Below are 24,732 nucleotides of genomic sequence, written 5' to 3'. Positions count from 1 at the left end.
ATCACTTTAATTGCAAAAGCAGATCATTACGATGATGCGTAATTTTGGCATCATACAGAACTTGCCATGAACAAACCTATGTTACTTTCAAAAGTACACTAAATGATTCACTTACTCACTTTTCAAACTTCTAAATTGTTCTCAGAATGTACATTTAAAGGAACAGGTAAACAGTACAGTACCATCATGGTCCTACATTTCTAGCCAAGCCTAAATGTTACTAGCCACTGCAAAGCTCCTCCTACAGTATGATTGCAAGGAATGTACAGCATGTGCAGTCATTCTGCCCACATGACATGCGTTTCATCCAACGGTTTTTAGACTGTGGATGCATGCTAGAGCAGGCTTCCCCAAACTCCGGCCCTCCAGATGTTAATGAACTACTACTCCCATGATTCTATGCATGAAATAGATAGGCTGAGAATCATGGGAGTTGTAGTTCAGCAAAATCTGGTGGGCCGGAGTTTGGGGAAGCCTGTGCTAGAGGTTGCAGGACGTATTTGTAGTCCTTACAACTATGCAGATGACATGCCTGCAAAGAAATGGAAGAAAATAAATAAATAAAATGGAAGTAACCTTTTAGCTATACATTCGCTAGTAATTAAGTTAGCATAATTTACAGATAAAATTGTAAACACTATTTAAAAGTTAATCACAGTGAAGTTAGAGGACTAGTATGTTACCAACTTTACTGTGATTAAATTACTTTTTCCATTTTTGTGTACATCTACGAGTATGCGGAGGAGAGAGGAACTTACACATAATTACTCCTCCTATACATCCGTCAGAGACGATTGCAGGCTTTAAAGGACTACTATAGTGCCAGGAAAACACTCTCGTTTTCCTGGCACTATAGTGCCCTGAGGGTGCCCCCAGCCTCAGGAACCCCCTCCTGCCGGGCTCTGGGGAGAGTAAAGGGTTAAATCGTACCTTTATTCCAGCGCTGGGCGGGGAGCTCTCCTCCTCCTATCCTCCCTTTCGGCTGAATGTGCATGCGCGGCAAGAGCTGCGCACGCATTCAGCCAGTCTCATAGGAAAGCATTTACAATGCTTTCCTATGGACGCTTGCGTGCTCTCACTGTGATTTTCACAGTGAGAATCACGCAAGCGCCTCTAGCGGCTGTCAGTGAGACAGCCACTAGAGGATTTGGAGGCTGGATTAACCCGGTTATAAACATAGCAGTTTCTCTGAAACTGCTATGTTTATAAAAAAAAAAAAGGGTTAATCCTAGAGGGACCTGGCACCCAGACCACTTCATTAAGCTGAAGTGGTCTGGGTGCCTAGAGTGGTCCTTTAAAGTAATGGCTATCTGGCAAATTTCTGCAACCTGTAGACCTGCAGATTGAGAGTTAAAGGGATATTTTAGTCACCAAAACAACTTAAGCCTAATAAAGAAGTTTTGTGCATAGGTCATGCCCCTGCAATCTCACTGCACAATTCTCTGCCATTTAGAAGTTAAATAACGGTTTACGCAGCCCTAGTCACACCTCCATGCATTTGACTTACGCAGACCTCCTAAACACTTCTTGTAAAGAGTAAGCTAATGTTTATACTTCCTTTATTGCAAATTCTGTTTAATTTAGAATGTCTTATCTCCTGCTCTGTTAATAGCTTGATGGACCCTGCAGGAGCCTCCTGTGTGTAATAAAAGTTCAACTTGAGTTGGAGCTTAAAACCTAAAGTACGTTACATCTGATTAAAAGTTAAACCAGTTTGTTTTCATGCAGGTGCAGATGGTGTGGCTAGAGCTTCATAAACAAACAAAATTGATTTAAGTTCTAAATAGCATTTGAATTGAGCAGTAAGGCTGCAGGGGCATGATCTATACACTAAAACTGCTTCATTAAAGTAAAATTGTTTTGGTGACTATAGTGTCTTTTTAAATAGTAAAAGAAGTAAAAAAATAAAATCCATGAAGCTCATCCTTTGGGTGCCCCTCTATTAATCAGATATGCAACCACTATCACTGCTTTCACAAAACGGCAGTTGGGGTACAGAGCAAACTATTAAAAGCTAAATGTGACATTGCCAATAGCTATTAGTGACTGATTCTAGCTCCTTCTTGGTTCTAAACCAATGCTGCTAGAAGCATTTGATGGGAGTGAGAGGTTTGAAACTACGATGCAAATTGTTTTGTTACTCAGAAACAGGGTATTTGTTTTCCTCCTTTGATATATCAAATATTCCTCCTTTGTTATATCAAATCAAGGAATGTATACACTTTTTTTTAACCCCTTAAGGACACATGACGTGTGTGACATGTCATGATTCCCTTTTATTCCAGAAGTTTGGTCCTTAAGGGGTTAATATAAAAAAGGGCAATTTAACACATACAGCTCAAATGAGAATCTCATATTATCAATGAATGGAAAGCATGAACACAAAATAAAATTTTAGAACTTAGATACTAATTAACAAAAACAGAAAATCTTTTAATACAATTTAAAGGACATTTATTTTCTGGCTATTTGTATTGAACCTTTATATTTTGTAGCTAGTGAAAACTTCTAACCAAAAAAAAATAAAAAAAAATTTATAATTGTAAATAAAGAATGTCCCCATATTACTTTTCTGTAGGTACATTATTGAAATTGTAGCATTAAACATTGGAAAATTTAAAAGGAAAATCAAATTCCTAATGCTATCATTCCCTAGTACCACATTAGATTGAGCTCCACCAAATAACTGCACTAGAATGTGTTTGGTTGGTTGGTTGTTTGTTTTAAAGTCTTTTACTCACATTTTTGCCCAGTACCCTTGGCTCTCTGCCTCTTGCGAGGATCCATTGCATGCCTGGCTTGTCATCCAATGCTCTGCATAGAAGGGGGCATGATACATACAATGTTTTCCTATGAGCAGTATTTGATGACGTTCCACATCCTTTGACAGAGTTTCACTATTGCCTCGTTTCCACTGAGCGGATCGGTTCGGTACGGTACGGTTCGCTATTTTGGGTGTTTCCATTATGAAAGTGGTCCATATAAGCGAACCGTACCGATCCATTCAGGGTCCTGTTTTAGATGTAGGGCCATAGGAAATGGAACGGTTCGGTTAGGGCGGAGCTACTATACAATCCATTGATTGGTGGACAGGAAGAGCATTTTTTCTAAACCCTGCATGGCCCTGAAGGTCTGACTTGCAGTGGAAACGCTCACCAGAATGTGCTGGTCCATTCTAAACCTTCCAAACTGTACCGACCCGAACCGATCCGCTCAGTGGAAACGAGGCATAAGGTCTGTTACAGCATCAGGGCCGTTAGTTGCTGCCAGTATGACCACTACTACAGGTGTGTTTAACCCATCATGATAAACATTACAGTTTCTACAAAAAACAGCAATGTTGCATTTAAGGGATACAATAGTCACCAAAACCACTTTATTTCATTGAAGAGGTCTGGGTGCAGTTTTCTTGTCCCACTTAGTCATGCAATGTAAATCATTTCAGATGTTGAGAAGCTGCAATAATTACATTACAGGACTAGGACTGCCTCTAGACAACCACTAAAGGTGCTTCCTGGTTGCTAAAGGACTTTTGGTCGCTTAACAGATGCGGGATGTCCTCACACTTCGCATAAGTAAAATCCATGTAGGAAAGTATTGATGCAATGGGTTCCTACAGGGAGGGCCTAATGTACTCCCTGCTCGCGCGCATTAGTTCCCCCCCCCCCCCCCCCACTTCCCATTAGTGCATATGATAACACTTTGTATAAACCTACCACAACCCAATGCAACGCATTTTTGCAGGTCCTAGCAATATAATGTCTGCTCTTATGAGATTAACTCACTTATTTGGCAAAAACTTTTGCAGGTCTAATAGAACAGGCACACTGCACCCAGACCCCTTTTAATGAGATTAAGTGGTCTTGGTTCCTATAATGTCCCTTTAAACAGTATTGAACATGCTAACTGCAATACATCTCCCACGTTAAATATTAGTGTAAGATCCACCAATATTGGGGCACAGTGATGTAGTCATGGGCTTAACACAATATATGGCCATATGCTGTCACTGAATCCCCATATTTGTTTTCTGAGATAGGTGATGTTAAGGAGCCTTGTAAAGCATTTTTTTGTGTTTCTGCACTGCTCCTTAATCTGTATAATGTAATATCTGTGCAAAATATATGCACGAAGTTCATTCACAGGCTGTCGGTATCGGCACCCACCTTCTGCAGGTCTGCAGAAGAGGGATGTGCAGGACGCTGCATGAAAGGAGGCTCGGCACATAGATGGACCCAGGCAAGAGAGAAAACTGTTGCAAAACTGTTTGCCTGTTACCGGGGAATGGTGCCAGGGTACTCCTACAGAACCATTACGGCTGTATTTGTTATTATGTTTGGAGAAACCTGTTAATAATGTATAAAGTATTATGTGCATTTTAAATAGTGACAGTCCTTCGTTAAGTTTGTGTTTAACAAATTAAACCTTTCAGCACTTTAAGGCATTGTATATTTCCCCATATAAAGATTAATTTTCCCAGCAAGATGAGTTGAACTATATGGTTACATCCAAATTTAAGCCGCTATTTAGAAAAGAGATTAGCAATGAGAATCTTCTACGTCCTCACCCACCCTGGCAGATGTTATACCCACATCCTGTGACATCTGCCTTTGTTCACAGTCTGCAGGTCTTTACAAATCCAAGCCATACGTCATAAAATATGTTTTTCAACAAAACCTTTCCAGGTTAGCAGGAGTTTAAAGTTTCTGCTCATTAGAATACAAAGCTGAGAAAATAACTGCCTTTAGGCTGCTTTCAATATCTGATGCATTTTAACATGAAACCCGCCCTTGAATTAATGAATGAGTAGCGGAAGGAAAACATTGATCACCGATCCCACACCTTAGGTAAATGTGCTGCTAGTTACACACTGCAAAAATGGAAGCCAGAAATCAGCAAATGAATGTGTTCATTTGATTCATGTGATTAGACCTGAAGATATAATGACGTACATATGTGACCATCAGAATAAGCCAACATGGGATACAACACACACAGGGATGGTCATTAAAGTGGGATTTGTCAGGAATTCAATGCGAATCTAAAATTATAGGTGAACATAACAGAGCTGGAAGCATAGCTGACGCTTTTTTTTTTTTTCCTGTACTGCTATTTTGACTATAAATGTGGAATTTACTTTAATGACTAACCCTAGTAGTAGTATTATTATTAGTAATAACGTTTGTTGTCAGAAAAATATATATATATATTTTGCTTTTAATTGCACTGTAGAGGAATGAAGAAACTTTCCTGCGATTCCCTCTTACATCACCAGCAGCGAAGTGCATTATCTCTGTATGTGCAAAGTTTCTTACTGAAGCGCTGTAGAGACAGACAACATGTAACACAACCACTTCATATCACTAAAGTGGTAATGATGCTTAGAGTATCCCTTCAAATGAACACTACAGGAAAACTGCACAAATCTGCAGTTTAGGTATCTGTAGTGCTCAGTTAAAGGGTTACAACGGATTGTTTTTTGGATTCCAGATGCATATTTCTCAAGATACATAAAGAGCAATCATACTTAAAAGGCATAGTGTAGTCACCCAGACAACCTTAATCTCCATGAAGTGGTCTGTGTGTAGTGTCCCTGTCCTTTTAACCTTGGTGTCCATTGCTTAACGGGCTAACAAACACCCAGACGTCAGAGCAAAATTAATGGCGACTAGAGATTTGTCAAGCCCAACACTAGAGGCGCTTCAACTACACTGAGTAAAATGCTGCCACGTGACGCAGAAGCATAATTGAAAAGTTTGAATGCAAGCACAGTGCGCTCATTACTTTATTAGGAGCAGTGGAATGGCAATAGATGGAGGAGGACATGCCTCCTCCTTGACGTCACAGAACAAAGAGGTAAAGCAGCACCGAGGGAGCTTCAGGACTGGAAAAAGGTGTGTAAATCTTTAACTTTTTCTACTAAATAAGCGTAGAGCCAGGGACACTATAGCATTCGCAATACAGACTTGTATTGTAGTGTTCCTTTAATACACACAGTAGCCGGAATCAATTTACTGAAAAGAGAGTGAAATGAATATATTTTTGAAATATAAGTATATTTATGTGTGTAAATTGCTCAACGAATATTGATGCCATGCAATCTCATACATATTTTCAAATTATAAAGGCACTCAACTCATTTATGCATCATTACACAATGTCAAGTACATGTTAAATGTTTTCAGCATGCCCAAAAGATCATTATGGCATATGTAGCAATGTAAATGTCCACTACTTTTTTTTTAGCAAAATAATGAGCAAAGCTAAATAGAAATTGAATTCCAAATCAAAGTAGTGTATTCAAAATGCTGCAAATATAACGTTTCGACCAAACAGGTTTTTATCACACACACACACACACACACACACACACACACACACACACACACTTACTATGTTAGGCTATCAAAACTGCATACATTACATACTATTTCATTGCATACATACTATTTTATGTCACAGGTGTTAAACTGAGAATTTCACAGAAAAACTGGCTTTGAAATTAAACCACAATTATCCTAGATTGTATTTTCTATAGCAAAATGTGGGCCAAACCCTAAAAATAATCAATCCCCTACACGTCAAACTTAACTACATGAAAGTTTCACCACGCAAAAGCAAGTTGTACTGATAATGAAATTCTCAAATATGGGATGCTGGCCATATAGTTCCAGATTGGAATGAGAGGAAGGCTATTTTGAGCATGGCATGCAGAGACACTTAATGTTGTCATGGTTATCAGCAGCATGTTAAAACTAAAAATTGCCTGCACAAATTAACCCAGTATGCACAGTCAAAGAACAAATTTTCTCTGGCTTACAAAAAGAGCAAAAATGCATTTTTAGAAATACTATTAATAAACATGTTTGAGGGGGGTCTTCATTTTGTAAGACAATGCCCTTCTATCAAGTCAGAAATGCAGTGTTTTGGTAATTACAATATTGTTTGTTACAAATGTACATTTTGAAACACTTGTTTAGGTTACATCAGTTTTGCATAACAGTATTGCATGTTAAAAAGAACATCCTCTCATCTAAACATCTCACTATTGAAATAAAAATCAATGACTTAAGTGTTGTATACTTTACATTCGAGCAGTATGCAAAAGCACACAACGAGCTGTAGGTACAGTAGCATATTCAATACACACAACGAGCTGTAGGTACAGTAGCATATTCAATACACACAACGAGCTGTAGGTACAGTAGCATATTCAATACACACAACGAGCTGTAGGTACAGTAGCATTTTTAATACAAATTCTCACAGCTGGCCTAGCATTTTATTAAACTATTCTGTGCCAGTAACATTCTTCTGTCAAATGTGCATTGCTTGCCATCATACATTGCCTTTTTAAAAGGGGTTATTCCAGGAACAATGGTCACTTCAGTGGTTTGAAGTGGTCATGGTGCCTCGAGTCTGTCTGTGCAGTGACTCACTATGAAATGCTGTAGTAGATTTGAACTCCTTTGCATCATTAACCAGCCCAAATTAAGAGTATGGCTGGCATAAAGCAATTATGTGCATATTTCTTCTTGCACAGTTTCGGCTAAGTGCATGAATTGCTGGCAGGACTAGCACTCCGCTTCTGGAGCTCTGCAGCATCTGGATGCCCTACACTAGCTAGATAGGAGAATCAGCACCAATCAGGGACTAAGGTAAAAGGACAAAATGTTGCTCAAGTGCAGAACTGCTGCCGATTCATTGGCTGAGAGCATTAGCTGACCACGCTCAGCCAATGAATGAGTGCCTGTGCATCAAGATTTGCACATAACTGACATTAGCCAGCCCGATGACAGCCCATGGCACTGCTAGCGGTGGAGTTAAACTGCGTACATGTAGCGTTTTATAGGAAAATCCAGACACCAATAACACTTCAAATAACTGAAATAGTCGTGGTACTTGGAATAACCCTTTAAACTGCTTCCAAACTATTTGATTTGGGTATCACTATTTTGGTTTAACTCCTTTAGGACAAATGTGCAAGGACTGTCAGTGGGATTGCCTAACTCATTGTCATGAAGGAGTTAAAGCAATGTCATGACTGAAGCAGATTTTAGATTCATGCATTACAGGTGCGAAAAAATTAAAATACAGACAGTCAAAAAAGAAAAATACAGACACTCCAGCCCTGTCCTATTCCTAACCAAGTCAGCACAAAGTATTACAGTCAAGCTTTCATTAAACATTTATCAAAATATGTGATACGAATATTGTTTTAGTTACTTGGCAATATCTAAACAGCCATTCATCATTTGTTTCTGAAATAGCGATCATGGGAATCTGATTTTCCTAAACAAGTATTCCGTGTATCAAATGACTGGGGGAGGGGGATCCTATTTTAGTATAGTTAAAGGACCACTCTAGGCACATAGACCACTTCAGCTTAATGAAGTGGTCTGGTTGCCAGGTCCCTCTAGGATTAACCCTTTTTATTATAAATATAGCAGTTTCAGAGAAACTGCTATGCTTATAATAGGGTTAATCCAGCCTCCAAATCCTCTAGTGGCTGTCTCACTGACAGCCGCTAGAGGCGCTTGCGTGATTTTCACTGTGAAAAATCACAGTGAGAGCACGCAAGCGTCCATAGGAAAGCATTGTAAATGCTTTCCTATGCGACGAGCTGAATGCGCGCGCAGCTCTTGCCGCGCATGCGCATTCAGCCGAAAGGGAGGATCGGAGGCGGAGAGGAGGAGGAGAGCTCCCCGCCCGGCGCTGGAAAAAGAGGTAAGTTTAACCCCTTCCTCACACCAGAGCCCGGCGGGAGGGGCACCCTCAGGGCACTATAGTGCCAGGAAAACGAGTATTGGCATGTTGGCAGGTATTGCGGTTTGGGCACTCGGGCTCAAAAAGGTTCGCCATCACTGCTTTAAATGGTCTCTCAGTCTGGTTCAGTAGGAATCACAATCATAGGGAAGACTGCTGACCTGACAGTTGTGCAGAAAACCATCATTGACACCCTCCATAAGAAGGGAAAGCCTCAAAAGGTAATTGCGAAGGAAGTTGGATGTTATCAAAGCACATTCATAGAAAGTTATGTGGAAGGGAAAAGTGTGGAAGAAAAAGGTGCACAAGCAGCAGGGATTATGGGGATGCAGACTTCATTTTCCGGCAAGACTTGGCACCTGCCCACACTGCCAAAAGCACCAAAGCCTGGTTCAATGACTGTGGGATTACTGTGGTTGATTGGCCAGCAAACCCGCCTGACTCTCAATCTATGGGGCATTGCCAAGAGAAAGATGAGAGACATGAGACCAAACAATGCAGAAGAGCTGAAGGCTGCTATTGAAGCATCCTGGTCTTCCATAATACCTCAGCAGTGCCACAGGCTGATAGCTTTCATGCCACGCCGCATTGAGGCAGTAATTGCTGCAAAAGGGGCCCAAACCAAGTACTGAGTCCATATGCATGCTTATACTTTTCAGAGGTCCAATATTGTTCTATCTACACTCCTTGTTTTATTGATTGCATGTAATATTCTAATTTACTGAGATTGTGGATTTTGGGTTTTCATGAGCTGCAAACCATAATCATCGCACTTATGACAAATCACGGCTTGAACTATCTTGCTTTGCATGTAATGCGTCTCATATATTAGTTTCCCCTTTTACGTTACATTACTTAAATGAACTTTTGCACGATCTAATTTTTCGAGTATCACCTGTAGTACCTTACACAGCGTAAATATTAGCAGGGGCACTGAGCATATTTTGAATTATGGATTTTTCCTTGGATAGTGATTGGTAAAACATCATAAAAAGTAGTAGAATATTTTGTGGGGCAACTACTTGTGTTTTCTTTTTGCTACCGAGAAAGGTCATTGAGAGTTTCTATAATTATTTCCAAGTAATTTTGCGTGGGAAAAAAAAAAAAAATCGGAAACTACACAGAAGAGATCATGGTCACATTTTTCACAGATACTGCTCATACCAAAAAAAACTGTGCAAAAATATTTTTTATTTTTAAATGAAAAACATGTACTCTACTTTTGCATGATGCATGCATTTATCTACAATTTGTTATGCGAGTTGGAAGTGGTTTTATCCACGCTTCTTAACTGCTAAATGTTTCAATAAGTACATCAGAAAGTGACAAGAATAATTGTCTTTCAATGTCCCTCAAATGACTGTCAAGTAAATAGCCAAAAACATGTGCCATATGATGACAAGTTTACTTTCTCAGAAATACGAATCCAATAATAGGCAAACCTCCTCTGACATATTACTAACCAGTTGAGACTCAAAGAGATTCCTTGACACGTTAACAGCCTGTACTGTACAAACCACACATCAACAAGGAATGACCTTATTTAACATCAGGTGTTATATAGTACGTTTGTCATGCAATAAGTGGGAGTGGAAGTTATCGTCTAGGTTGTGAACCAAAACTGGATGCCAGTGCAGTTATAGAGAAGCCTAAGAGGGTGGGATAGGGCAGCATTTTTGTCAGGCATACAAAATGAACGTTACCAACTTTAAGTCACAGTAAAATGAAAGACACTATAGTAACCAGAACAATTACAACTTAATGTAGTTGTTCTGGTGAGTATAGTCAGTCTCTGCATGCTTTTTGCAGTAAACACTGTCTTTTCAGAGAAAAGTTAGTGTTTACATTGCTCCCTGGGAACACCTCCAGTGGCTGCTCCTCGGATGACTACTAGAGGTGCTTCCTGGAGCAGTGCTGCACAGTATACAGCACTGACATTTAGCATCTCCACCCTCTGCATCGAGACACTGAACTTTGCTCATAGAGATGCATTTATATAATGCATCTCTATGAGGAGATGCTGATTAGCCATGGTGGCATTTGGTCACCCCCACCCGCCTCCTTAGCTGAGATCATCGAAATTGACAATCTCAGTCAATGTAATGCTTTCCTCTGGGAAAGCATTGTGATTGGCTGAGATCATCATTTCTGATGAGGTCAGCCAAGGAGGCAGATAGGAATAAAGGTAAGATTTTACAATATTTAAGGGGGTTATATAATGTATTTAAATCTATAGGGTCACGAATATCCTATAGTGTTCCTTTAAGGATCGAATGGCACAGCGAAAAGTCAAGCAAAGGTATTCTACAGAAATGTTAGCATACAACAAATGGAAAATGGGCACACAGAGCTAATTTTACAATTGTAGAATGACTCACGAATTTACAGTCATATACATAACCTTTTATTTATTTATTTTTTGGATAGTGAACAAATTGAAAAACCAGTACTGTAAGGTAAGATATAGACTTCTAGGATGACAGATTGTTATTGGCTGTTAAGTAATAGTGATTTGTACAAATCCGTTAATAACATATGTAACCATAACTAAAAGGCTGATGTTTGAAGAAGGAAAAAAAAGCTACCCCTCCATCTCTAAACTTTAACTTTTAAAATACTAGTTTTTCCTACAGTAAATCCTTGACATGCTAGTAAAAAAAAAAAAATGCTATGAAATGTGGTTCAAACAGGACAAGACAACTTTTTGTACATCCCACATAATGTTAGTACTTGCATTGTTGGCCCACAAAAGATATAAAAGTAACAAGCTGGATTATGGGGGGATGTAGTCCACAACATCTGGAGTGCGAAGGTTGACTATCCCTGATCTAGGCACTCACAGATGACCTACCTAGGCAATAACACACAGTAATTATGCAGGCTTTAGAATTGTTTTCCTTTTTCTAGTTTATACACCACTGCAATTCTAGAAAATAAGGTAATCAGGCCGACAAATGGCCAGGATTGTTTCATCACTGCACGGGAGGAAAGAAAAAATTAAATTAAATTAAATCAATTGTGTAATGGAAACCATTGCCTACAGGGCCATGTTGCAATCTTGTACAGAATAGTCAAGTGCCAAAATATTTAGTGCTCACCTATCACCATGTAGATGTCATTCTTACTGCAGCTACATATAGAGTAGCTCCATATTTGACAATAAATGTAAATTTATAGATCAATCGTATGTGTGCCCAAAAATCATAACATAGAACACTCTACCACATAAGCCTTACTTAACCATGAGCACATTCTGCATTAATCACCATTATACATTCATGCCGATCAACAAGTTAGAAAGTAAGCTCAATGTTCTGCCAGACTTCAATAACAGACGTGCTATGTGGCCTACCATTTATTTTTAGACGTGGCCAAAATCTTGATATGGTGTATCTTCATATTGAACATCCTTGTTTCACATAATGCTGAGCTAGGCGACAGGTATAGCTAACCTTTGCACTGCAATTGTTTATTTCATGTCCTAAAATCCTAAGTGAGTCTGTACATTGAAACAAAGTGCCCAGCAGCTGGGGCCAAGTTCCAGTCATTTTTGCCCCCTAATTGAGCACTAGGGCCATGCACAAGCTACATCTTCTACAGGTGTGAATCGGGGGCCAAACTCCAGCCCTCTTCCTCCAAAGTGTGCACTAGGGGTCCACACTCCAGCCACATCCTCCTTGATGTGGACCTAGGGAGGGGTAAAACTCCATCTCCCTCCTAGCTAGGCACTGAGGGGGCAAACTATATCCCCCCCCCCCCCTCCTAGCTATGAACTGAGGGGGGGCAACCTATATCAACCCCCCCTCCTAGCTATACACTGAAGGGGGCAACCTATATCCATTCCCCCCCCCTAGCTATACACTGAGGGGGGCAACCTATAGCCATCTCCCCCTATGCACTGAGGGGGCAACCTATAGCCATCTCCCCCTATGCACTGAGGGGGCAACCTATAGCCATCTCCCCCTATGCACTGAGGGGGCAACCTATAGCCATCTCCCCCTATGCACTGAGGGGGCAACCTATAGCCATCTCCCCCTATGCACTGAGGGGGCAACCTATAGCCATCTCCCCCTATGCACTGAGGGGGCAACCTATAGCCATCTCCCCCTATGCACTGAGGGGGCAACCTATAGCCATCTCCCCCTATGCACTGAGGGGGCAACCTATAGCCATCTCCCCCTATGCACTGAGGGGGCAACCTATAGCCATCTCCCCCTATGCACTGAGGGGGCAACCTATAGCCATCTCCCCCTATGCACTGAGGGGGCAACCTATAGCCATCTCCCCCTATGCACTGAGGGGGCAACCTATAGCCATCTCCCCCTATGCACTGAGGGGGCAACCTATAGCCATCTCCCCCTATGCACTGAGGGGGCAACCTATAGCCATCTCCCCCTATGCACTGAGGGGGCAACCTATAGCCATCTCCCCCTATGCACTGAGGGGGCAACCTATAGCCATCTCCCCCTATGCACTGAGGGGGCAACCTATAGCCATCTCCCCCTATGCACTGAGGGGGCATCCTATAGCCATCTCCCCCTATGCACTGAGGGGGCATCCTATAGCCATCTCCCCCTATGCACTGAGGGGGCATCCTATAGCCATCTCCCCCTATGCACTGAGGGGGCATCCTATAGCCATCTCCCCCTATGCACTGAGGGGGCATCCTATAGCCATCTCCCCCTATGCACTGAGGGGGCATCCTATAGCCATCTCCCCCTATGCACTGAGGGGGCATCCTATAGCCATCTCCCCCTATGCACTGAGGGGGCATCCTATAGCCATCTCCCCCTATGCACTGAGGGGGCATCCTATAGCCATCTCCCCCTATGCACTGAGGGGGCATCCTATAGCCATCTCCCCCTATGCACTGAGGGGGCATCCTATAGCCATCTCCCCCTATGCACTGAGGGGGCATCCTATAGCCATCTCCCCCTATGCACTGAGGGGGCATCCTATAGCCATCTCCCCCTATGCACTGAGGGGGCATCCTATAGCCATCTCCCCCTATGCACTGAGGGGGCATCCTATAGCCATCTCCCCCTATGCACTGAGGGGGCATCCTATAGCCATCTCCCCCTATGCACTGAGGGGGCATCCTATAGCCATCTCCCCCTATGCACTGAGGGGGCATCCTATAGCCATCTCCCCCTATGCACTGAGGGGGCATCCTATAGCCATCTCCCCACTAGCTATGCAGGGGGGCAATCTATATCTATCTGCCCCCTAGCTAGGCACGGGTTGGGGGGGTATAGGTTGCCCCCTCTATATCCCCCCCTCCCCCTCCCCCCTAGCTGCACTCTTGCGGACACTCACCAGCAGGCAGTCCGTGTTGACCTCCGACTTGGGGTCCCGGAGCATCACATCGATTTTGGCGAAGCGGGACTCGAAGCTCTCCCCGGTAGACATGTTGGCACTCGGCTCCCGGTCTCCCGCTGCAGTGGATACAATGCTCTGCTCGCCGGCGGGGGCGGTCGGCGCTGGGTCCGCCGTGCAGTATCCGGGTCTCGGTGGGTGCGGGTCTATGCCGGTCTCTCTCGGTGGCCGGCGATGCAGAGCTCCCTGTGGCCCCTCACCCCCGCTTCAGGGCCGGGCTGTGCGGTGTGACGGGCCCCGGCATCCTCCTCCTCCCCCCGGGCCTCCGGACACATACACCCAGGCCGGGGCCTGTCCTGCCCGCGGGCCGGCCGGTGACAGGGGGGACCGGCTGACAGCTCCCGGTACCGATCTCCCTCCCCCCGGTGTGGCGATATTTCCCGGCTCTCTGTCACCGCGGCCGCCCTGTGCTCTCCGTGCTCCCGCAGGCCGCGCCTTCAACCCCGGCTACACCGCCTCCAGCCCAGGCTGTCAGTAATGGTATGGCGGCTCCGCCTGGCTGCTAGCCCTCCACCAACATGTCCGCCTTCCTGTTCAAACAGACAGGGCGGCTGGAGGAGGAGGGAGGGCCGCGCAGGCGCCCAGCTCGCCGGCCGGGGAGGGAGGGAGGAGCTGCGGGGAGCACCCAGCAGACTACCGGCCGCCTCGAATCTCAGAGCGCACAGACCGCGGGAGAGGAAACCTGGCAACCAGAGAGACATCTTCAACCAGAGAGACTGCTCCAACCAGAGAGACAGTCAGAGCGACTGCTCCAATCAGAGAGACATCTTCAACCAGAGATTCTGCTCCAACCAGAGAGACAGTCAGAGGGACTGCTCCAACCAGAGAGACATCTTCAACCAGAGAGACTGCTCCAAAAAGAGAGACAGTCAGAGGGACTGCTCCAACCAGAGAGACATCTTCAACCAGAGGGACTGCTCCAACCAGAGAGACAGTCAGAGGGACTGCTCCAGTCAGAGGGACTGCTCCAACCAGAGAGACAGTCAGAGGGACTACTCCATCTCCAATCAGAGAGACATCTTCAATCAGAGAGACTGCTCCTACCAGAGAGACAGCTCCATCTCAATCACAGAGACTGCTCAGTCAGAGGGACTACTCCATCTCCAATCAGAGGGACAGCTCCATTTCGATAACTGCACAGCATTGACAGGGGAGTGTATGGTGAGCTCACTGGATAGGCAGCTAATCACACCAGTCTCAACCAGCCTCACTGCCTCTATGTCCTCCAAGCTTCCTCAATCAGTCACACTAATCGCAGTTAAGTACACTACTGAACAATACTTCCTCACAGTCAGCCACAGAATCAATCACACTAATCTTAGCCAGCTACACTAGGAGCAATATTTAGTCACAGCCAGCAACACAATCAATCACACTAATCTCAGCCAAGTACTCTACTTAACAGTAGCAATTAATGGTTAATTTCCCACACCTGTGGCTTTTTAAATTGCAATTAGTTTCTGTGTATAAATAGTCAATGAGTTTGTTAGCTCTCACGTGGATGCACTGAGCAGGCTAGATACTGAGCCATGGGGAGCAGAAAAGAACTGTCAAAAGACCTGCGTAACAAGGTAATGGAACTTTATAAAGATGGAAAAGGATATAAAAAGATATCCAAAGCCTTGAAAATGCCAGTCAGTACTGTTCAATCGCTTATTAAGAAGTGGAAAATTCAGGGATCTCTTGATACCAAGCCAAGGTCAGGTCGACCAAGAAAGATATCAGCCACAACTGCCAGAAGAATTGTTCGGGATACAAAGGAAAACCCACAGGTAACCTCAGGAGAAATACAGGCTGACTTGAAAAAAGATGGTGTGGTTGTTTCAAGGAGCACAATACGGCGATGCTTGAACAAAAATGAGCTGCATGGTCGAGTTGCCAGAAAGAAACCTTTACTGCACCAATCCCACAAAAAAGCCCAGTTACAATATGCCCAACAACACCTTGACATGCCTCACACTGTAACTTGGAGTGACGAGACCCCAAAAAAGAGCTTTATGGTCTCAACCAAAAGCACTATGTTTGGAGAGGGGTCAACAAGGTCTATAGTGAAAAGAATACCATCCCCACTGTGAAGCATTGTGGTGGCTCACTGATGTTTGGGGGCGGGGAGGGGGGGGGGGTGATGAGCTCTAAACGCATGGGGAATCTTGTGAAAATTGATGGCAAAATGAATGTAGCATGTTATCAGAAAATACTGGCAGACAATTTGCATTCTTCTGCACGAAGGCTGTGCATGGGACACTCTGGGACTTTCCAGCGTGACAATGACCCTAAGCACAAGGCACAGTTGACCCTCCAGTGGTTACAGTAGAAAAAAGGTGAAGGTTCTGGAGTGGCCATCACAGTCTCCTGACCTAAATATCGTCAAGCCAGTCTGGGGAGATCTCAAACATGCGGTTCATGCAAGTCGACCAAAGACTTTGCATGACCTGGAAGCATTTTGCCAAGATGAATGGGCAGCTACACCACCTGCAAGAATTAGGGGCCTCATAGACAACTATTACAAAAAACTGCACGCTGTCATTGATACTAAAGGGGGCAATACACAGTATTAAAGGACCACTATAGGCACCCAGATCACTTCAGCTTAATTAAGTGGTCTGGGTGCCTGGTCCATCTAGGATTAACCCTTTCTGCTGTAAACATAGTGATTTTCACAGTGAGAAGACGCCACTGGCTGAATGCGCGCGCGGCTCTTGCCGCGCATGCGCATTCAGCCGGTGACGTCAGAAGAGGGAGGAGAGTGCAAGCACCCGGCACTGGACAAAAAGGTAAGGGATTAACCCCTTCCTCCCCCTTCAGCGCCACGGGAGTTGGACCCTGAGGGTGGGGGCACCCTCAGGGCACTATAGTGGTCCTTTAAGAACTAAGGGTAGGCAGACTTTTAACCCCTTAAGGACACATGACATGTCTGACACGTCATGATTCCCTTTTATTCCAGAAGTTTGGTCCTTAAGGGGTTAAACAAGGGTAATTTCATTTTTTTTTCTGCCATGTTTTGTTGTATGATTTTGCCATTCTGTTATAACCTTCAGTTGAATATGAATCCCATAATAAATAAAATAAATGTGTTTTGCCTGCTCACTTATGTTTTCTTTAAAAATGGTACATATATTACCAATTCTCGAAGGGTATGTATAGTGAATAATCCGTTTTGTATATAAATTAACTAGTCTTACTCTAGAGTTGGGGTGTAATATTGTATTGTGATTTCTTCAGTATCACTAAACTCATGTATATTTTAAAATAAAAACATTACTATAATTTGATATTTTTGCTTATTTTGAATAAAATGCTATTTTATTTTTTTTTACACTTTTTTTTTTCTCCTGTCTTGAACATTATGCAACCTGCCTGACTGCCTAGTGCCAACTGTTAAACTGAAACTGGTGGTGAATTAATGGTCTATTTTTCTTCTTTTGCCTACTAGTATTTTAATTAAGTCCACTTCGTGCAATTGAAAACACAACTTTAAAAGAACACTATAGTCACCAGAATAGCAACAGCTTATTGCATTTGTTCTGGTGAGTAGAATCATTCCCTTTAGGCTTTTTGCAGTAGACACTGTCTTTTCAGAGACAATGTAGTGTTTACATTACAGCCTAGTGATACCTCCACTGGCCACTCCTCATATGGCTACTAGAGGTGCTTCCTGGGGCAGTGCTGCACAGCCATTCAATCCCGGTGGGCTCCCCCAGCAGGCTGGTGCCCTAGGCAAATGCCTAGTTCGCCAAACGGTTGCGCTGGGTGTGGCTAGGGCTGCATAAACAAAGGGATTTATCTCCTAAATGGCAGAGCAGTGAGACTGCAGGGGCATGATCCATAGACCAAAACCACTTCATTAAGCTAAAGTTGTTTTGGTGCTTACAATTTGTGTAGTGGCCATGGTGCTAGAAAGCTATGAGTGCATTCCATTGGTTTGACAACAAACTGAGGCTTAAGGGCCATTAGCAAAGTAGGGCATACATTCTGCATTCCAATGTATTCCAAAAGTATTCAGTTATCCAGCGGTTTGACAAAAGCAGATTCCCTGGCACTACAAATGGTAAGCTTCATTTGATAGATTACCTATATAAGAAAATAAAAAAAACTATAAAAGATATATTGTACTTTTACTAACCATTCACAAAACACATTGTAAAAAAACACCAACTCTTAGTCCCTGTAGAAACTTTAATTTTCTTTTATTTAAGTTCTCACTTAAATCAAAGTTAATAAAACCACTCTATAGCTGGAGTGTTTGAGCTATTTACCATCTCATTCCAAAGTCTTTTTTTTTTTTTAAAGTAAAATGGAAAAATAGTGAATATAGAAAAGAAGAGGGAAAAAAATATAATGGCTAGAAATCGAAGAAAAAAAAGTTTGCTTTATAAAAAAACAAAAATACTACCGAAATACACCAGTAATGCACTACTTTCGAATATCCATAATAAAAGATCAGTTGGGACTGATTTTCATTATGACATCATAATAGAGTAGCATATAACAATTTCATAATAGACAGAACAGCATATAACATGTGGCTTACACACTTTGAAGTAAGATTCCTGGCTGTTGATTGGGAAATAAAATATGTTGCATTTATGTTGGAATTTAAATTTTTTAGCCCCATTTTTTTATTTTTTTTATATATATATATATTTTTTTTGCAGTGCAAATGGTGATAACATACATGCATGTGGTACCCCGACGGCATTCCGCATGCTGAATTCAAAGCAGTAGGTACATTGGGTAATAGGTAGACAATGCAATTTTTTTTTATTAAATGTAAGAGAAGCATGGTTAAGTTAACAGGCTTGATCCGTATAGGTCTAATCTAGCTACACCACATATGTTGCAGGTATATAACGTCTCTTGTTAGGTAGAAATAGGCTGGATTTAACTAACTAGGTGTACATCTAGTGTTGTAGCTTGCATGTCTGGCTGGCGGGGGATATGTCTATGATACCACGTCTATTCTAAGCCTATTAACGACAATATTAGTAATTCTTGTTCAGAGGCAGATGAACTAAAATGAAATACAGGAGTCCACCATGGAAAAGTGGGTCGGTAGGTACCTAAGGCGGGAATGATAGAATGCCACTGCCAGAGGCTGTGTATCCCATGCCTCGTGCCCCATGTCCCAAAGAGTCCCCTTTAGCCTATGCCTTCAAGAGTGTCTTTCAAACTGTGTTTTCCGCTTAGGGGCTCATCTATCCCGACTTTCGCGTCTGGGTGCTTCAGGGACCTCCATGTCCGCTTGCTTATGCTATTAAGTGATGTGGGCAGGTTGCCGTCCTCCTGGGAACACTTGCTGGTGCAGTACGGGTCCCTCTCGGGTAGAGGCATGGGCTCTTCCAGGTTCTCGCAGCACTTTGGTTGCTTGCTTGGGTGAGGCTGGCTTTTTCTTGTGCCGGGTGGTGGACGCTTTCGGGCGCTGCCACGTGCTTGTCCCTGCCGACAGGAGGGCTTTTTCTTCTGTGCCATTTTGTTTTGGCGCGCTTGGTCTGCCTGGGTGAGTAGTCTGGACGGGAGGGTCCTGGTGGCGTGGTGGGTCCACGGGTGAGTCTGAAACCCGGGCTTATGGGGTGCCCAGTCGGTCTGCGAGTTTTGTCCAAAATGCTTCAAATGCAGCATCTAGCCGCGCCAGGTGCTCGTGTGAAATGATTGCGGTACTTTGTATGCTTATAGCCTGGGAGATTTGTCCAGAGGAGCAGGAGCAGCTCTTTTCTGCGTCCTCTCGGCTCTGCAGTCAGGCCCCGCCCCCCTTTATCCCCATTTTAAATAAAACCTTCTGGGGCATATTTACAGTGCCTTGCAAAAGTATTCACCCCCTTTGGCATTTTTCGTGTTTTGTTGCCTCACAACCTGGAATTAACATGTATTGTTTGAGGATTTGCATAATTTAATTTTACAAATAGGACAAAATAACAGAAAAAGTCAATGTGCATAACTATTCACCCCCCTAAAGTCAATACTTTGCAGAGCCACCTTTTGCGGCAATCACAGCTCCAAGTCGCTTTGGATAAGTCTCTTTGAGCTTGCCACTGGGATTTTTGCCCATTCCCCCTTGCAAAACTGCTCCAGCTCCTTCAAGTTGGATGGTTTGCGCTTGTGAACAGCAATCTTTAAGTCTGACCACAGATTTTCTTTTTTTTTAATTTCTTTATTTTTGTTCCAGCATCCGTAACGGCATCAAAAAATACAATAGATGGCCCACGCAGGGGCCTTTTATAAACATATTATACAGTGTTTTAACAATATGTATATCGTGCTGTCACATATAAATATAAAGGATTGTGCCGTTCGGCGCTGGTTTTCTGTTATCCGGGCGTTGGTAGCCCAAGTATCAAATTTAAACATACAATAAAAGAAAAAAAATAAATGACTATTGACATGGTTATGGAAGTTCAGTACTACATTTCACAGCATATTTACCAGTTAACATTATATGGGTCTGGGATTCTGTTGGTGGGCGAGGAGTTTCTGTGTTTACGAGGTGGTTCTCGTTGCAATAACACAGTTGCCTCTCGCCTTTTACATCTTAGCGTCCTATTCTACCCAGTCGAGGCTGTCTTGCTGGTCTGGTATGTCAAGCCAGCTGAGGTACTGAGCGGTCGTTCAGGTAGGGGGTAGGGTAGGGTAGGGTGAGAGTTACGGTTGAGGGGGGGGGGGGGGAGGGGTAGTTATAGGAGGTGGAGGTATTTTGCCCGTTGGGGCGCCCGGCAGGCAGAAGCACGTCGAGCCGCAGCTCGCGATTCTCAGTTATTTTGGAATTATTCATTGGTGTAAATTTCCCATGGTTGCCAGATTTTTTGGAATGATTTTTCCGTATGTCTTATTTGGGCAGTCAGTTTGTCCATTAGATAAGTATCTTTGATTTTAACTATCACGTCATTGTCAGTGGGGACCGTGGGCTGTAGCCACTTTTGTGCCAGTGCCCTTCTAGCCGCCAGTGTAAGTTTGTTTAGTAGTTGTTGTTCTTTTTTAGAAAGGCAGTCATTTGGTCTGGATAGGAGGATCGCCCAGGGATCTAGGTCTATGTGTCGTATGAGGACCTCTTGGAGCAGTGATTGGATTCTTTTCCAAAATTTAGTCACCTCAGGGCATTCCCACCACATGTGGATGAAGGTGCCTTTGCCGCCGCATCCCTTCCAACATGTGTCTGTCGTTGTTTTCCCCATCTTATAGAGTTGAGCAGGTGTGGTGTACCACCTCATGAGCATCTTATATGCTTGCTCCTGATGTAGTACACATATTGATGTCTTCGCTGTTGCTTCCCAAATGTCTACCCAGTCCTCTCCTTCTATTGCTCCCCCTAAGTCTGTTTCCCACTGGCGTAAAACAGGAACTCTGGACTGGCTCATCCAGCCTGGCTTTTATTTCCAACTCACACATACAGGCCACACCCAGGGGGAGGCATAAAAGAACCAATGACATAGATGTTACCTCCCACACATCCACTCCCCTTAGTGTGACACATAATCCCATTATGCATACAGTGTAAAATATACTTTTACACAACTTTCATACCTTTAAAACCATACATCACATTCACATAAAAATACATATCCACAATCAATCCATTCAGGGGAACAACATATTAAAAAATGGCATGAATCCGACCAGGGGTTTAAAAGTTACTAAAAGTATCTTTTGTTCCTTTCTGGCTGGCAGAAAAACATCCCCACAATGCACCCTGGTTTCCTCCCTTCTGCCCTGGACTTAATTGGAGAAGTAATCCAATTACCCAGGACTAAAGGCAGACTCCATTAACCACATGGTTGCAAAACAACATAAAACACTTTAAAATACATAAAGTCACATTTACACATAACACACAGACATTTCACCTATCGCCAGATAGCTGGGATCTGCACGCACAAAACTACCGAATAGCGCGCAGATCCTACTCACACAGTACAATTGCCATGGAGCTAAAGTCTTTCCCATAGCCTTTCATTATATGAATAGGCTCCATGGTATGGCTATCTGGGGTATCACATTCCCATAAAGTCTGGTCCATAGTCCAAAGGCAAGAGGCGGGCAATCAGCCCCCTCCAAGGACACGTGGCGAGGTCGGTTTCGCCACAGTTGCCAACTCGTAATGGAGTTGTTAAAGGACTGTGTCTAGGTAGGCCATCCACTCCTACACAAGAGACATCAATATTTGACAGAAATGATGGGTCTGGCAGATCTTGTTCTCGTAGAACACTTCGGGCTGCACCTGTGTCAACAAGAAATGTAGTAGGTTGTCCTTCAACGGGTAGAGTCACAGTGGCAAGTGGCCCCCCCTTATCCCCTGTAGACACTGCCATGACAGGGGTTAATGACACAGGCTTGCCAATTTCCTAATCATCTGGTTCCTCTACAATTGGAACTGTCTTTGAGGCCTTGGGGCCAGGAGCAGGCTTGAACACTTTCTTGGGTTCTGGGCAATCATTTTTGAAGTGTCCTTTAGCTTTGCAATTAAAGCAAAATCCATCCTCGGGTTTGGTGCCTTTTGGGACAGGTCCGGGGCGGGACACCATGAGAGGAGCTGAATTGGGCCTTCTAGGAGTTTGGGCAGATTCCAGACCCCTAGCAACTAGGAGTAAGGTATCCAGAGGGACTACTTTATATTCAGGGCGTGCAGCAATGATTCCCTTTCGTATGGAGTCTTTTACACCTTGGACAAATGCACCAGACAGCATTTGAGAATGGATCTTGTCTGTCAGATCAAATCCCAAATCTGTAAACAGTTGAAACAGTCTTGCATGAAACTTTTCCACTGATTCTCCTTTTTCCTGTACAATATCAGTAAGGCCAGCAGCCTGATTAGCAAGTTTGTCCTTAGCCCATTCCTTTAGTTGGTTGCAGAATGTTACTCCGGAGGGGTAATCAATGTCACTTATAAGCAAATCTGTGCTGAGGTGGCAGGCTATGCTGGGCCAGTATGCATCTCCGGCTTTAATAGCACAAATGCTCAGTAAATCACGCCATGCTGCGGAATAAGTCTTTTGAATCTGAACTATCCCTCGGTAAAAAGGCATAGGTTGCTTTTCTGGGTCAGGGAGTGATTTCATCAGAGCACTAGCCTGAGTAGGATTAAAAGCTACATATTTAGGAGGGGCCTGATCCCCCCGGCCCGTATGTCCGAAAGGATCATCGAGGGAACGGCGAGGCGGAGGCCCCGTGGCATCCTGTGAGCCCTGGGATCCCTCCTCATACTCATCTTCGTCTGTGACCTGGACCCCTCTGAGTAATGGGGCCGCTTGAGGTGTCAGAACCGGGGGAAATGCGGGAATCCCGGATGCTGGGGTGGCCAGTGGATTATGAGCTTGGGGTGAGTAGTCACCAGGAAGTACCGGCATTAGGGGCGCTGGGTAACTGGGGGCCGCCATATTGGAGGCGTGAAAGGAAGCTGCGTTAGGGTTAAGGGAGGTAGTGGCGGCCATATTGGATGTGGGCACATCCGGGGTAGACTGTACCGGATTGGGCGTGGACGGGGTCAGGGGAGTGGCTTGGGAAAGGAAGTAGGCTTGGTTTGGATAGTGCAGGGCCATGTGATAAGGGAAGGGGTATGGCCAGGCCATCTGGGCAGGGGCTGAGGTGGATCCTGGGGAGGGCGGGTTAGTTGGGCAGGGATTAGGGAAGGAGGTGGGACATCCGGGGTACGGAAATGAAGCTGAAGGGGTGGGAACTTGGGCTGTGGGAGGAGTGGGAAGGAGAGAGAACGGAGAGAGATTAGCAGAGGCAGGTGTAGTAGGAGGGACCGGAGTGGGTGTAGTAGGATTGACAGTAGCGGGTGAGGAGGGGTTAGAGAACTGGGTGGATGCAAGTGGGAGGGTAGGATTATTGACGGAGAGAGCGTAGGGAAGGAATGGCGGATGAAATGTTTGGATTAGGCAGAGAAGGTAGTGCAGGGATGGATGAGGATGATGGGAATGTTAGGGATGATGATGGGGAAAATAATGATCCATCAGAATTCAGGACCGGACAAACAGGGGAAATGACGGGATGGGTGATGGGAGGATTGGGAGTGGGGGAACATGGTCAGCTGGCTGTCACTTATTGCTGACTGAACCTTGGGGATGGACATCCCCTGGGCGCCATTTTGGGGCGCTGGCTGAGGGAATGCCCCAGCAACATAATTATTATGATATACATACAATTTTACACCTTTGTGATCTATTTCTTCCTCAACCCAACCTTCCTGCTGAATAGCCTTTGCTACTCTATACCATGCTTCTGCAGTACGTAATAAATCATTATCTGTAAGCTTGCCTTTCTTCTCTGTCAGTAATCTACGCCAGCTTTATGGCTGCAATCTACCACATGAAGGCACAGCAATTTTACACACCTTAGCAATCTTTTCAACTCCCTTAACCATCTCTTCACCCTCTCTATCTTCAACTAGATCACACGCTAGCCAGCCCTTACCGGGCTTTCCCAATCCCTGTCCCATTCCCCCCTATAAAAAGGCGTCCCAGATATAGAGGAAGGAAAATGAAACAAAGTGTCTACAATGCTCGACTGCCACTTGGAAGGGTGGGTCCCCCCAAGTGCGTCTTCCCAAAACGTAGACTAGTCACTAATTCCGCCTACCCGAGGTAGCCACGGATTGGA

At 44.0% G+C, this 24,732-nt stretch overlaps 1 protein-coding gene across 1 annotated transcript in view; it reads right to left on the bottom strand.

Moving 5' to 3' along the window:
- ROCK1 (Rho associated coiled-coil containing protein kinase 1) overlaps positions 1-14,685 on the bottom strand; it is a 108,460-nt gene extending 93,775 nt beyond the window's left edge. Inside the window, exon 1 of the mRNA XM_063451494.1 lies at positions 14,083-14,685. Within this exon, the coding sequence (XP_063307564.1) occupies positions 14,083-14,175 (93 nt within the window). The 5' untranslated portion in view covers positions 14,176-14,685. The remainder of the gene's footprint in view (positions 1-14,082) is intronic.
- Positions 14,686-24,732: the final 10,047 nt, after the last annotated feature.

This window comes from Pelobates fuscus, chromosome 4, assembly GCF_036172605.1.
Source record: "Pelobates fuscus isolate aPelFus1 chromosome 4, aPelFus1.pri, whole genome shotgun sequence".
In the NCBI taxonomy this organism is placed as follows: domain Eukaryota; kingdom Metazoa; phylum Chordata; class Amphibia; order Anura; family Pelobatidae; genus Pelobates; species Pelobates fuscus.
This window is presented reverse-complemented; position numbering and strand designations above follow the sequence as displayed.